This window comes from Megascapheus bottae, chromosome 6 (assembly GCF_031878675.1).
Source record: "Megascapheus bottae isolate mThoBot1 chromosome 6, mThoBot2.hap1, whole genome shotgun sequence".
Taxonomy (NCBI): domain Eukaryota; kingdom Metazoa; phylum Chordata; class Mammalia; order Rodentia; family Geomyidae; genus Megascapheus; species Megascapheus bottae.
Window position 1 is genome coordinate 83,380,634 of NC_143514.1, and position 15,457 is coordinate 83,396,090.

Genomic DNA, 15,457 nt, shown 5'->3' on the forward strand with positions numbered 1-15,457 from the left:
GGGGCCAACAGAGCTTCGCAGGCCCAACCGTGCCCACCTAGGCAGAAAGCGGCGAGGGGCCCAGCCCGCAGGCTGCCTCCCGTCCCCTCCTCCCCAGGGGCAGGGCCCGGCCGGGGGCAGGCCGCCCAGCCAGGGGACGCCCAGCCAGGGGACGGCAGTGGGGTCCGCTCCTGGGGTCTCCCACTGGCCCTCCTGCCCAAGGATATTGGTCTCTGGTGCGCTGCCGGCGGGCCAGGCTGTCTTCGTCGCTAATGCCAGCCATGAGGTAGTGCAGGCCCGTGACCCAGGTGCGGGCCTCCTCAGCGCTGGGACACACCAGGTCCAGAGACTCGCGGTGGCTGCCATGGTAGATGCTGAAGCAGCAGTTGGGGTCAAAGCTGCTGTCGGGGTAGCGCTGGAAGATCTCAGACTGCCGGCCCTCGCTCACCTCCTGGATGGAGTCAATGGAGACTGGGGGGGGAGGGGAGGACTGGTCATTGCCTCCCAGAGGCCAGGAGTCCCTGCGCCTGCATCTGCTCCCGGGATGGGGACGGGCCCATGTCTAGAGGGCCCCCTCTTCCCTGCCCCCCACCCCTGTCTTCAGGGGGACCTCTTGTCCCTAGCTGGAAACCGCACGCACCTGCTGGCTTCTGGGAGTGGCCTGGGGGAAGGCGGGACCAGCCAGCTCCTTTTGCCCAGCTCCAGTGGGCTCATCTCCCTATCCTGAGGGAGGTCACTTGCCAGCCAGGCGTGGCGAGGCCCCACAATGCCTCAGTAACAAGCCCCCTGCTCAGCAGGTGTGGGAGCCAGGATGTCCCCTGGGTGTCAGGTGCCCAGCAGGCCCCGGCTTGGCCCCCACGGCAGGGATAGGAGCCACTGCCAACCACGGGGTCTGTACTCCGCAGAGCCCCCCAGAGCTGCCTCCCTGGAAGTAGTGAGCTCCAAAGAGCGGTGGGCGGGACTGCCCCCCCCCCCGCTGGGCAGGTCACAGCAGCCAATGACCCTCGGAGCCCCAGGCACAGACCAGCCCCGCTTCCTGCCAGTCTCTGCACTTGAGGCCCTCCTGCACTCCTTGGTCCTTACAAGGCAGAGCGGGGCCCAAGCACCCAGCTGCGTCTCCAGGAGTGGGGAGCCTCACCTCCCCTTCCGGGGCTCCTGCTGTACTGCAGGGCCAGGACCCCCCAGGACCCCCCCCACAATGGGCAGTTGCTCCCAGCTGGCTGGGCCTCTCCTGGAGGCAGCTGCGTGTCTCCCGGGCCCCTTGGCTGCAGAAGCCGCCTGGCTCGGGCCACCCTCACCGTGGGCCCTGCACCACACGGTCCTCCTGAGGCTCTGGCCCGTGGCTCTCCTGGGGCCCCATGGCGGTGTTCGTGGCAATCGCTGGGTGGAGGTTGCTCTGTCCTGGCACCGCAGGGGCCTGGCTACTGGCAGAGCTCGAGGGTTCTCCCAGCCTCGGACTACCCCTGACCCCTAGACCCACACTCAGTGTGCCCCAATCTGCCTTCATGGCCTCCCTCCAGCCTCACCCTCACCGCGCCTGGGTGGCACTGTTCCTTTGATTTCTGGAAGCTTTTAGCCCCTTAGCTGCACTAAGCTTTTGCCTTCACCAACCCGGCATTCGGCAGAGGGATGGGTAGTCCCCACTGTCTCAAAGCCCTGCAGGGTAGGCAGTTGGGCCCTGACCCGCGCCCACCCTGCAGCCTGGAGGCCACCGAACCCCAAGGCCACCCGAGGCGGCAGATGTCAGGTGCAGGACCCCCCCCGCCCCGCGTGGGCCCCAGGCTCAAGCCCACCGCCGCCCAGCAGCTGCCCACTCACTCTTGGCCTTCTCGTTCTTGCGCGAGGGCCGCCAGCGGAGACAGGAGCGGTGCTCGTCCAGGTAGTAGAGGCGGACCAGGCCCTTGGAGCTGCCACGAAGCTTCACCATCTGTGTCCCCTCCTGCATGGCGCTCAGGCATCTCTCCACTGGACACAGGGGACGGATGGCACAGACTGTGAGCGCCGTGGCACTGTGAATGGACCCTATGTGCCCATGGAGGGCACAGAGGCCACCCGTCTGCCCACCACCCCTCCTCTCCTGGCCTGGACACAGAGGGCCCCGGAGCACCCGCTCAGCCACAGTCCAGCAACCCTGGTAACCACGTGGGCCCTGAGGGGCCACCAACCAGATGGGCAACTCACTCAAAGCCCACAGCCACACCTGCAAATCCTAGCTGTGCCGGGAGCTGAGACCTAGAAGTTCACGGTTCAAAGTTGGCAAGACTCCATTTCTAACTAGCCAGCAAGATGCCAAGATGGAGGCATGACTCAAGTGGTAGAAAGCAGAGTAAAACGGCAAGCCCCTGAGTTCAGGCCTCCTACTGACTGACATGGCCACATGTGCAAATACACGCACACACACACACACACACACACACACACACACACACACACACACACACACACACAGCTGGCAGCAGACAAGGGCCAGGCAGGCTCCAGAGAGTCACAGGTCAGGCACAGGATGGGCGAGGCATGCCCCCATGCCCAATCTGGATGGTGCCAACAGCCATGAGCCACTCTTAGGAGTCACAGCCCCCCTTTTGAGTGCCAGACTCCCGTCCTGTAGGAAGCTACCCTGTCCCCTGAGTGTCGAGGCTGGCTCGGCGTGTGTGCTCCCTCCCCCAAACCTGGAAGAAGGCCTAGTGCTGAGAGGCTGAGCCCAGAATCCCCGCCTCTCTCAGACCCCTGTCTTCCTCTGTCCTCTTGGCTTCCAGATCCCAGGTAAAGGCTGCGGGCTCTGGGGAGTTCAGGTCAGAACCACCTGGCCTTGCCTAGAGACAGTCAGTCCCCCACCACAGGCCCTGCACACTTGCTTACAGAAAGCCCACTCTGGCTGAAGTTCAGAAAAACTAACACCATGAGGGTCATTTAATGGTTGGAAGGACAGAGGACACTGGGCAGTGCCAGCCCAGGGACAGAGAGGCTGGATTCACAGGGGATATGGGAGGCAAAGGCCTGAGTGTGGTCACTGGTAGAGTGGGCTGGGGTCAGGAGACAAGACAGGCCCCAGAGGCCCACACAGGAAGGTGGCAACTGAACGAGGCCCCCACTGCCAGTGAGAGCAGAAATGAGCAAGGGAGAGAGCCGTGACCAGGGCCTCCAGACCTACCCAAGACACAATGGACCATCCCATCCCCTGTGCCCATTGTCCTCTGTCCACCCAAGCCACATGCGAGGGGCCTCCACCCACCTCCAGGGGCCATGGTGTCCCGCACAGCCCACGGTCCACCCTAAGTGGGTAGAAAATGCTGCTGACCCCCCCAAGTGACAGAGACCCTCAGTGAGGGCTTAAGGACCTCCTGAGCCCACCACCCCAGCTGTCCAACCAGGGTTTCAGATCTCCTCTCCACCTGGGGTTCGGCCTCCAGGAGCTTGGGGCTCTTTGGGGAGCAGAGCGGCAGTCAGTGTCTATAGGCCCTGTCGGCCGCCAGGGGAGACCCCAGGGGTGGGAGGCCGGAGGTTGGTGCAGGGCCCAGGCCTTCAGCACCCCCGGGACTCCCCTACCTTCCCATTCCAGGGACCGCCCTGTGGCCCCCGGGGCTTGGCCAGCTGTCCGCCAGGGCCTCTCCCCTGCCCCTCTTACCTAGAAGGCTGAACTGCCACTGGGGCACAGCCCCGTGCTCCCTCCAGCCCAAAGGTGTGCCCTGCCATGCAGGCCCCCCTCCCAGGGAGCAGCTGGTGGTAGGAGGCCGGAGGCCAGGCATGCCTGGGAAAGGGCAGAGGCCACAGGGCCCTCAGCTGCAGTCAGGCAGACACAGTGCCAGGTGCGTGGGCTCCTTGGAGCTCCCTTTCTCAGCTCAGCCTCTTCTTCCTCCTCTCTAGAACCCCTGAATCCCCCACTCAGGGCTTCCCTTAGACCCCCTGACATGGGCCTGATGCCCCCACACCAGCCCACCCACCCTCTTGGGCCCAGGGAGCACCGGAAGAAGCAGGGACTGGGAGGCCACCAGCCCCGCACTGCCTACCCTCTGGCCAATCCCCACATTAATCCTGCAGGAAGCCAGCCCGGCTGGCCAGAGGATTGAGGCCAGGCAGCAGGACAGGTCGGGAATCTCCTGGGACCCGCAGATCTGGCTGCAGCCCCAGAAGGCTTGACTAGGCCCGGTGCAGGGGCCGCCTCCTCACACCCCGCCTTGCTGGATGCTCAGCACTGCCCCGCCCCTCGCTGCCCCATCCCACACCGCCCCAGTCTGAGGAGAGCCAGGTCCAGAGGCGGGGCGGCAGCTGCAGGGTCTGGGGCCCAGTCTCCGGGAGTGGAGGCCAAAGCTCCTGCTTCGGCTCCTGCCCTGCTTTGCTATTACCCCAAGACCCAGCCACCCGAGTCTGACCTTCCGGAGGCGCCGCTGACCCATTACCCAGAGCACACGTGTCGCTGCCTCTATGCCAGGGCTGCGGTGCTCGCAGGCTGCCCCTCACAACAGCCACTTGGCAAGGAAGGGGCTCAGCCCAGAGAGGACCAGCCCACCTGCCTGGCAACTGGCTGCGGGGCCCCGTGGAGGCCACCCAGCCACAGGCGGGCCCTGGCGCCGGCCAGCACCAAAGGAGCACTGAGCCCTCTGGGCAGCCCTCTGCGGGAGGGAGAAAGAGTCACAGCTGTGCTCCTGCTCTAGCCCAGGGCCTCCACAGCCCCCCCAGGCCAGGCCCCATGATGGGCAGACCGCCTGGTCAAGGACAACAGTGCCCTGGCAACTCTGCCAAGGACCACAGCCTGCTGGTTCACCCTGCCCAGTCCAGCCTGTGGGCCCTGGCGATTTCCATGTACTTAGCAATAGGAAGTCTGAGCCCAGACAATCAGCACCTGCCAACCCAGATCCCACGTAATCAACTCAAAGCCCAACGCAGAACCCAGCTAGGCGCCCTGGCCGGAGGCCCTGCCTCATTCACTCACTGGAGTCGGAGGCAGCCTGCCCTTTCTGCCTCAGATTGGATTAGGGACCCGTTATTGGTTGAGGCAGGAAGGACTGAGTCTAGGAAGCTTCAGAGCGGGGCATGAGGGCCCTGACAGCGTGGCTACTTGTGGACAGGGGAGCCCAGGGCTCTGGAGAAGCAGCAGTGCCAGAGCTGGGACCACGAGATGGATCCACACACTGGAGAATCCCCGGCCACCAGCCACCCCAAGGCAAAGCCAGGGCGGGGCAGCGCCCACATCCCATCAGACTTCACGCTGCAGAGCCAGGCCACGAGCTTCCATCCACGCAGCGGCCCCATGCACAAGACCCAGTGCTCTTCGGACACGCTGCTCCTCTCCTGCCTCACCTAGCCCGGTCGGGGTGCTCAGAACCCAAAGCCCCCCAGGACCCGTCAGCCGCACCCTCCTGGCTCCTGCTCATGCCCTGGCTCATAGCCCCAGGCAGGCCTTCCACTCCTGGCAGGCGGGGATTGGCGACTGATCCGGGGCTGTGGGGGCCCAGATCGCCAACCCTGCACCCCAGACTCGCAAGCACCTCCCGATGAGCCCCAGGCCGTAATCCTCCACCAGCAGGCAGGGGAAGCCCCAGCTAATCCCTGCGAGGCTGAGCTCGGCCGGCCAGGCCCCCACCATCTCCTGGGGACCAAGGTGACCCTCGTCCACCTCTGGAAGTGCAGCTTCAGCACCGAGGAAGTCAGGCCCAGGCAGGGGACACGAGATGGGGAGTCCAGCACTGTGTGGTTGTGGGGTCTTCCCGGTACAGCAGAACTAAGGCCAGACAGTCCACTGACCATGTGGGGCTTGAGACCAGCACCAGCGGGCAGCCCTCCACCTGACCTCTTAGATACAAGCCAGGCAGCGCAGCAAAGGCCTCTCACCCCAACTCCCAGTACTGGGCCGAGTCCTCAGAGAAGCAACACCTTCCTGGCCCTCATGTCTACGCAAGGCCAGCCCCACCACCCTGAGACCAGGGGGGCCCAGGTGAGACTAAGATGGTCAACAACATGGCTTCTCTGGCTCAGATGCCACCTCTGGCTGAGGTGGGGGAGGAAAGGCTGCAGCCAGCCTGAGCTCGTGGTGGGCAGACCTTCATGGACCCCCAGCCCCAGGCTGGGGCCTTGGGGTGAGCAGTGCAGGCCAGGGAGAGGCACAGTGCTCCTTGCTGGTGGCCAGCTGCTGTCTCCTCCACTGCACCCTGCATGATGATGTGAACCCCAGTGACCCCGAGACGTCGCTGCCTGCCCCTCTGTCCCTCAGGACCCAGTGTGCGGCAAGCACTCGCTGGACAAGGGCAGGCGAGAACACAGGAGCAGGCAGAGGGGGCCCACACAGCCTGCTCCGGGAGGTGCCACGGCACCTTCATGTTCCCGTGGACTCTGGGGTGGACGTTCTAGCTCTCGTCCAAAACCCAGCCATTCTGCAGGTCCGCGTACTCAGGACCAACTAATGGCTGGACAGAGATATTGTGAAGCTGAAAGGGGGTACACGGAGGGCCCCGTGGGCCTCTGGCCCCAGGGACCCCCACAGGACACCTCGTTGCCCACTGGTCCAGGCAGTCCCGGCCTGGCAGCAGCCAGGAGACGGGAGCCCCATCCTCTTACAGCTCCGTCCGTGAGCTTGTGCAGGAGTCTGGACACCGCGGCTGTGGGGCAGGGAGGCCAGCACGCCCAAGGTGGCTTTGCACCCGGGGTAGAGACTGACCATGTCCTGGAGTGGAGATTGACCATGTCACAAGAGTGTGACAACAGGGGGCTCACCGCCCTGCCTCTCCCCAAGGAAAGCGGGAAAATCAACACACACATGCACACACGCACACACACGCACACAGGACAGGCTCACACAGGACAGGCTCACACAGTAAAGATAGGCTCACACACACAGGACAGGCTCACACACACAGAGGACAGGCTCTCACACACAGGACAGCCTCACATGCACAGGACAAGCTCACACACACAGAGGACAGGCTCACACACAGAGAGCACAGGCTCACACACACAGGACAGGCTCACACACACAGAGGACAGGCTCACTCCCACAGAACAGGCTCACCCACATAGGACAGGCTCACTCCCACAGGACAGGCTCATACACATAGGACAGGCTCACACACACAGGACAGGCTCACATGCAGAGGACAGGCTCACATAGTAAAGACAGGCTCACACACACAGGACAGGCTCACACACACAGGACAGGCTCACACGCACAGGACAGGCTCACACACATAGGACAGGCTCACACACACAGGACAGGCTCACACGCACAGGACAGCCTCACACGCACAGGACAGGCTCACACGCACAGGACAGGCTCACACACACAGGACAGGCTCACATGCACAGGACAGGCTCACACACTCAGGATAGGCTCACACACAGAGAGCATAGCCTCACACACACAGGACAGGCTCACACGCACAGGACAGTCTCACACACACAGGACAGGCTCACACGCACAGGACAGGCTCACACACAAAGGACAGGCTCACACACACAGGACAGTCTCACACACACACAGGACAGGCTCACACAATAGGACACTCTCACATACACAGGACAGGCTCACACGCACAGGACAGGCTCACACGCAAAGGATAGGCTCACACACAGGACAGGCTCATATGCAGAGGACAGGCTCACACGCACAGGACAGGCTCACACACACAGGACAGGCTCACACGCACAGGACAGGCTCACACACAGAGAGCACAGTCTCACACACACAGGACAGGCTCACACACACAGAGGACAGGCTCACACACACAGGACAGGCTCACACGCACAGGACAGGCTCAAATGCACAGGACAGGCTCACACGCACAGGATAGGCTCACACGCACAGGACATGCTCACACGCACAGGACAGGCTCACACATACAGGACAGGCTCACACACACAGGACAGGCTCACACACACAGGACAGGCTCACACGCACAGGATGGGCTCACCCACACAGGACAGGCTCACACACAGAAGACAGGCTCACACACATAGGACGGGCTCACACACATAGGACGGGCTCACCCACACAGGACGGGCTCACACACACAGGACGGGCTCACATACGCAGGATGGGCTCACCCACACAGGACGGGCTCACCCACACAGGACGGGCTCACCCACACAGGACGGGCTCACATACGCAGGATGGGCTCACCCGCACAGGACGGGCTTTCACACACAGGACAGTCTCACACACACAGGACAGGCTCACACACACAGGACGGGCTCACACACACAGGGCAGTCTCACACACACAGGACGGGCTCACCCACACAGGACGGGCTCTCACACACAGGACGGGCTCTCACACACAGGACAGGCTCACACACACAGGACAGGCTCACAGACACAGGACAGGCTCACACGCACAGGACTGGCTCTCACACACAGGACAGGCTCACACACACAGGACAGGCTCACACACCAGGACAGCCTCACATACACAGGACAGGCTCACCCACACAGGACGGGCTCACACACAGGACGGGCTCACCCACACTGGACAGGCTCACACACACAGGATGGGCTCACCCACACTGGACGGGCTCTCACACAGGACAGTCTCACACACACAGGACGGGATCACACACACAGGACGGGCTCACCCACACAGGACGGGCTCTCACACACAGGACAGTCTCACACACACAGGACAGGCTCTCACACACAGGACAGTCTCACACACACAGGACAGGCTCACACACACAGGACAGTCTCACACACACAGGACAGGCTCACACACACAGGACAGGCTCACACGCACAGGACTGGCTCTCACACACAGGACAGGCTCACACACACAGGACAGGCTCACACACCAGGACAGCCTCACATACACAGGACAGGCTCACACACACAGGATGGGCTCACCCACACTGGACGGGCTCTCACACAGGACAGTCTCACACACACAGGACGGGATCACACACACAGGACGGGCTCACCCACACAGGATGGGCTCACACACACAGGATGGGCTCACCCACACTGGACGGGCTCTCACACAGGACAGTCTCACACACACAGGATGGGATCACACACACAGGACGGGCTCACCCACACAGGACGGGCTCTCACACACAGGACAGTCTCACACACACAGGACAGGCTCACACACACAGGACAGGCTCACACACACAGGACAGGCTCACACGCACAGGACTGGCTCTCACACACAGGACAGGCTCACACACACAGGACAGGCTCACACGCACAGGACTGGCTCTCACACACAGGACAGGCTCACACACACAGGACAGGCTCACACACCAGGACAGCCTCACATACACAGGACAGGCTCACACATACAGGACGGGCTCACACACACAGGATGGGCTCACCCACACTGGACGGGCTCTCACACAGGACAGTCTCACACACACAGGACGGGATCACACACACAGGACGGGCTCACCCACACAGGACGGGCTCACACACATAGGATGGGCTCACCCACACTGGACGGGCTCTCACACAGGACAGTCTCACACACACAGGATGGGATCACACACACAGGACGGGCTCACCCACACAGGACGGGCTCTCACACACAGGACAGTCTCACACACACAGGACAGGCTCACACACACAGGACAGGCTCACACACACAGGACAGGCTCACACGCACAGGACTGGCTCTCACACACAGGACTGGCTCTCACACACAGGACAGGCTCACATACCAGGACAGCCTCACATACACAGGACAGGCTCACACACACAGGACAGGCTCACATACCAGGACAGCCTCACATACACAGGACAGGCTCACATACCAGGACAGCCTCACATACACAGGACAGGCTCACATACCAGGACAGCCTCACATACACAGGACAGGCTCACACACACAGGACAGGCTCACACACACAGGACAGGCTCACACACCAGGACAGCCTCACATACACAGGACAGGCTCACACACACAGGACAGGCTCACATACCAGGACAGGCTCACATACAGGACGGGCTCACACACACAGGACAGGCTCACATACCAGGACAGCCTCACATACACAGGACGGGCTCACAGGCACAGGACAGGCTCACACACACAGGACAGGCTCACACACCAGGACAGCCTCACATACACAGGACAGGCTCACACACAGAAGTAAGGCTCACACAGGCACATATGTGTAATATGAGAAGCTCATATGCACAGGATAGGCACACACACAGAGAACAGGCTTACACACACATACTTGCAAGCACTCATATGCACATGGGACAGACTCACACATGCACAAGTATATGTGCACACACACAGGACGGGCTCACACATGCACCCGTCTGCACACAGGTCGGGCTCACACATGTGCACACACACTAAAGACAGGCTCACATGCACAGGACAGACACACATACACTAGCACATGGGACAGACACACACACACATGCACACACACACACACAGGACAGGCTCACACATACATGCACGCGTGCACGTACAAGACAGGCATACCCCATCCACTGGCCTCCATGCAGCAGGGACAGGGCTGGGTTTGGGCACAGCCTCCCTTCTCCCCGCCCCTATCAGCACCATCCCCCTACACAAGCAGCCCCCCTTTTGCCAGTCCTCCTCCCCCACCTGAGCCTCTTCATCTTCCTTTTCACTTTTCCCAGAGAACCTCTGCAGGGGGTTTCCCGTGTCCACCCCATTTACAAGGCTCAGCAGGAGGGGAGAGGGGGGCAGAGACCCCCAAGCCCTTCCCAGGCAGACACCAGTGCCCAGCTCCCCATCTCTTACAGGCCAGCCCAGCATACAGCAGCTGCTCAGACAGAGCCTGGGGTAGGAGAGGAAGAAGGCTGCCCTGCCCTGGCCCTTGGCTGTGCCCACTGGACCAGCGCGGCCCCAGGCCCACAGCAGTGCCCACTGGGCCAGCGCAGCCTCTGGCCCAGCGCCTCAAGGGAAGAAAGTAGGGAGGGAGGGACGACCGGCCCACACACATATGGCCGAGATTATTTAAACGTCTGAGAGAAGCATCACGCCCCCCCCCCACACGTCTGGGCGCCTCCTCCCCAACTATTTTTACTTTATCAGGGAGTGTGAGCCGTCCCAAGTCGGGGTGGGGGAGGGAAGGGCAGCCAGCTAGGGTCTCAGGTCCAAAGCTGCCTGGGGAGGCACTGAACTCAGGAGCTCCACAGACAGCCAGTGATGGCAGCAGGACAGGATACTGTAAGGCCATGACTGTCACTGCCCAGTGCCTCTCCCCAGGGGCCCTTGGTGCAGGTGGCCTGCCTCGGTGCCACGTGGGGCCTGTGAGGTCCTTCCTCCACCTTTCCCATGGAGCTAGGGCCTCTTCAGGTATCAGAGCCATGTCTCAGTGAGGGTCCTGGGCTCCCTTACCCCCCCCCCCCAATCCCCAGCCATCCCTAACCACAGCTCATGGCAGCTCGGCCTGTGTCGGTGGCATTAATCACGTTCAACAATCCTGCCAGGAATTCAACGCTATTAATAGCCCATTTCACAGCTTCCTGCTCTGTAGGTGCCCCTCATCTCCGAGTCCCTGGGGGCTCGCTATCCCTACCGCCAGCTGCCCGTAAGCATCACCTGCGGCCTCCCCTTCCTCCAGCAGGGCCCAGCCAAGCAGACCTGCGCCACCTGGCTTGGGCTCCCTGAGAGCAGGTGTCCAGCTAGCACTGGGCAGATTCTGGCCACTAAGCCACAGCAAGATGGCAGGGCCACATCCTAGAAAGCCACCAGATTCAGCCTGAGGGGTAGGAGGAGGTGCTGCCCCTCCCAGGTGGAGTCTCCAAAGGCCCCAAGTGCACAGTAGGCAGAGCCAGCCCCACCTCTGCTTCTTACCTCCTGGCTCTCCGGCCAGGCAGGGGGGCAGCAGCTGGCTTGGCTAGGCAGCTTCTGGGTGGAACCAAGCTGAGGCTGAGGAGGCAGGAGGCAGAGGAAGACGGAACCACTGTGCTTTCCCAGTGGCCAGGGCCACTTTGAGGCCCAGGATTCATTTCCTAGAGAGCGGGGGCCTCCTTCATTCCCAGAGCACCTGCCAAGGCAGGTGTACTGGAAACTGAGAGGTCCTTCCAGCTCCGCCTTCCTCAAGTTTCTTGGTGAAGTCACTGGCGTCTGACCAGACATCCACCTTGACCGGCCAGACCTCAGGCTCAGCCAGCTGTCCAGCCTCTACCTTCTGCTCTTTCCAGGGCTGCCCATGGCACTGGCCCATGGCCTCCACTGACCCAGAAGAGCATGAACTCCTCTGAGAACTGTGCTGGTCAGCTCACCCAGAAGGGGTGGGAACTGGAATCTTGGAGAGCATCAGAGCAAAATGACAGCCATTCAGGGCCTCACCCTGGCCACCTGAATCAGGACAGAGTGGCCCCTACCACGGCGTCAGGGCCACGGCATCAGGGTCACGTCCTCACACCCAAGGGCCCACCCCGTTCCCCTCTGGGGTGGGGCTAGAGGCCATCTCCCTCCCCCACTGGATATATCTTGGACCCTTCACCTGGCTACACACAGGGCTGCCCCGGTGGGGGACTTCCCAGAAACCAAAGGACCACCCCCCCACCCGTGCCATGCAGCTCCTCCCCCCACACCCCTCCACAGGAAGTCTGTCCAGCCAGCCAGGGGCCCTCATGCACAGACGCACAGGCTCGTCCCCTCTTCAGCTCTGCCCCCCACTAGCCCACTCTGGGTTCAGAGCAGCAGGCTCTGGCCCCTAAGAGGCAGGCCCTGATTCCCCACACCTGCCTGCCCCAGGAGAGGGCACTGCTTGGCAGGGGCCAGAGGCTCTCTCGGGAAGGTGCCAGGAGCTGGGAAGGCTGCAGATGGAGGGCTGGACCCAGGATGCAGGCCCATCTGCTCCATCCTCAGCTCCACACTGAAACTGCAAGGACTCACCATTGCAGCTCCCTACCCAGAGGGGAGAGAAGCACTGGGCTGCGTGCAGCCTTGCTTCCCCCTCCTGCTAAGACACGGGGCTCCCCCCTCAGGCAGCTGCTCCCCCATGTGTTTCCAGTCCCCTTGGGCTCTGGGGCCTCGGGGAAGTGGGCAGTACCAGCTCTGTGCATTTGCAGTCAGGCGTCGTGAGCTGGGGCACTGACACCACGGAGCGCTCATGGCCCAGACAAACAGGAACATACCAGGTCACCCCCCAGGGTGACCAACACGAGAAGCCCTGACCCCATCCCCTGCTGTGGGCTCTGCTCAGGCAGTGAGGACAGAGCACCACACAAGGGCCCCACAGAGCCCCAGCCACTCTGTCCTCCATTCATAAAGGACAAGGTGGCAGGGAGGGGAGGAAGACGGGGACGGGCGGGGAGGGGGGCCGACACTCCTGGAAGAGCTGCATCAGCTGGGCATGGCACAACACTTTGCAGATGCACCAGCTTCAATGCTCACACTTGCCCTAGGAGGCGGCCACCCCACAGTGTCCCCCTGCTCTCTGGGAGCTCAGAGAGTGACCCCTGCGTGAGGCCACAGCCCTCCTCACACTCACAGCCCCTCTCCAGCATGCAGGCTGTGCCAGCCAGTCCAGAGTGCTTAGGAGCCGAGCAGAGCACCAATAAGGCCAGCTCTTATCTTCAGAACCCAGCCTGGATCGGAACGTGCTCCTCTGTCCAACCCAGGTCATTCAGTGGGGTTCCGGCTGTGCCTCTCCTGCTCTGGCCCGGAGCTGGCGAAGGGAGAGGACCAGGGAGAAGTCCAGCCCCAGGCAGCGCGGTGTGATTCGGGCCGCTCTGAGACCCTTCTCACCCCTGCCAGCCCATCAGCCGCTGTCGCTCCATGCCGCTTGCCCAGGCAAGGACCCAGGTCAGAAAAGTGGGGACAGCCGCGCAAGCTTTGAAGCCCAGGCCCTGGAGGTGCGCTGAACCACAGGGCCCTGTCCGTGGTGCTGGCCGGAGCCCAGGCCCCAGCCGGCCCGGGGTGGGTCGGGGTCAGGGGAGCTGCACCGCCGGAGCGCCTCCTCCAGCTGCCCGCCAGGGCTCTGCGCCCTCCACCCGTGGCCCTGTCCATGAGCAGGGGAGCGCAGGGGCTGTGCTGAGACCCCGGGAGGAGCCGGGCGACCCCTCGAGGCCCCGGCCCCCTCCGCGCGCCTCCCTCCCCTTACCTTGGTCTCGGCTGAGCCCACCGCGGGGGCCGGGGTCTTCCATGGCCCGCAGGCTCAGCCCCACTGTTACCGGCACGGGACGAGGTGGCTGGGGCCCCGGGTCGGCCCCCAGTGTTCCCCAAGTCCCCGCCTAAGCCAGAGCGCCCCGCACACAGTGCCCATGCCGGCTCCCAGCCCACAGCCAGGCTCTGTGCGGCCGCCTCGGAGCTCTGCCCAGACTCTGCTCCTGGAGGCAGAGGGCGGGGCCGGGGCGGGGCCTCGGCGGGGCCTGGGCGGGGCCGGGGCTGGGCCTTGGCCGCAGAGATCTGCCCCAGACTCTGCTCCTGGAGGCAGAGGGCGGGGCGGGGCCGGGGCGGGGCCTCGGCCGCCAAGGACCGCCCCTCCCGCCGGAGCCCCGCCCTCCCGCCCGGGCTCTGGGCTGCTGGGCTCCTCGCCTGTCACAGCTGCTGCTGGGGGAGCTGTGGGGAGCTGTGGGAACTCAGGAGGAGGTCTCGGGTGGGCACCATGCCAGCTCAGCTCAGGCCGAAAGAGAAGGCAGCCGTGTCCGCTGACCACTTCCGTGGGGCTCAAAGCCCCTTCTCCGTTACTCCCACCCCTCACGCAGCCCAGGAGACAGTCAAGGGCCCACTTCTGCCCAAGCCTGTTGACATCCCAGAAGGGACCTTGGTCCGCTAGTGGGCACCGGGAAGGCGGGTCAGGTGGACCTGGCCCAGCAGGAGGTGTGGGGCCACCTCTGGGCTCTCTGAACTGCCACCTCAAGGTGCAACTGCCTTCTGCCAGGCCAGGCCCCAGGTGTGGAGGGGGATGGGAGCCTCCTCTAGTGGTGCTGCCAGCTGGGTCCTGCCCAGGGGAAGCCTTGGGTCCAGCTGCCTGGCAACTTGCGCCTCACCAGCATTCATGGTGCCACTCTGGATCCCCCTTGGATGGGTGCTGTGTCTCCCATCGGGGGCCTAGGGCCTGTGTTTCCATTGCTGGACAGAGACACAAGCAGGAAGGCCCTGCTCTGGGCACCCAGTCTAAATGAGAATCTTGGCTGGCTGAGGCAGGAGAGGGTCCTGAAGCTCAGTCAGGCAGGAGAGCAGGGGAGCGACGAGGGGGCAGTCCCAGCAGGCCTCCACATCTGGGCTCTGTCCCCCCGCCCCCAGGAGAGCTCCCTCTAAGAGAGGACCAGCAGCCTCAAATCTCAGAAAAGAAGAAACTGAGGCAGGGAGCCAGAAGAAAGAGGGAGGCGAAAGACTAACACTACAGACGACAGACCTGGGAGTGGAAACGGGGAGGGGCTGTGGGAGTGCATGGCTCTGGGGAGGGCCTCTGAAGTGGACAAAGGCCCCCCAAGCCCATGCCAGAGTTGGCTGGGTGGAATGCAAGCTCATGTTCTATGAACTATCCATCCGCCTGGCCAGCCCCGCCCTCCTCCACACCGCCAAGGGATGATTTCTGTTCCTGCCCTAGCT

The 15,457-nt window shown here is 63.0% G+C and overlaps 1 protein-coding gene across 1 annotated transcript; it reads right to left on the reverse strand.

The window, feature by feature from the left end:
* Window positions 1–37: 37 nt before the first annotated feature.
* On the reverse strand, window positions 38–14,211 carry LOC150062615 (1-phosphatidylinositol 4,5-bisphosphate phosphodiesterase eta-2-like). Its single transcript, XM_090334037.1, has 3 exons — window positions 14,004–14,211; window positions 1,798–1,944; window positions 38–450 (listed from the first exon to the last, which is right to left on the reverse strand). The coding sequence occupies exons 1-3, from the start codon at window positions 14,044–14,046 to the stop codon at window positions 38–40; spliced, it is 603 nt and encodes a 200-aa protein (XP_090190163.1). The 5' UTR covers window positions 14,047–14,211.
* Between the last annotated feature and the right edge of the window lie 1,246 nt (window positions 14,212–15,457).

Bases quoted from the DNA above. Each gene is read 5' to 3' on its own strand.
- LOC150062615 (XM_090334037.1), bottom strand. From the start codon at position 14,046: ATGGAAGACCCCGGCCCCCGCGGTGGGCTCAGCCGAGACCAAG. The intron at 1,945-14,003 runs GTAAGGGGAGGG...CCCTGTGTCCAG, and splicing joins TGGGCTCAGCCGAGACCAAG to TGGAGAGATGCCTGAGCGCC. The intron at 451-1,797 runs GTGAGTGGGCAG...CTCCCCCCCCAG, and splicing joins CAAGAACGAGAAGGCCAAGA to TCTCCATTGACTCCATCCAG.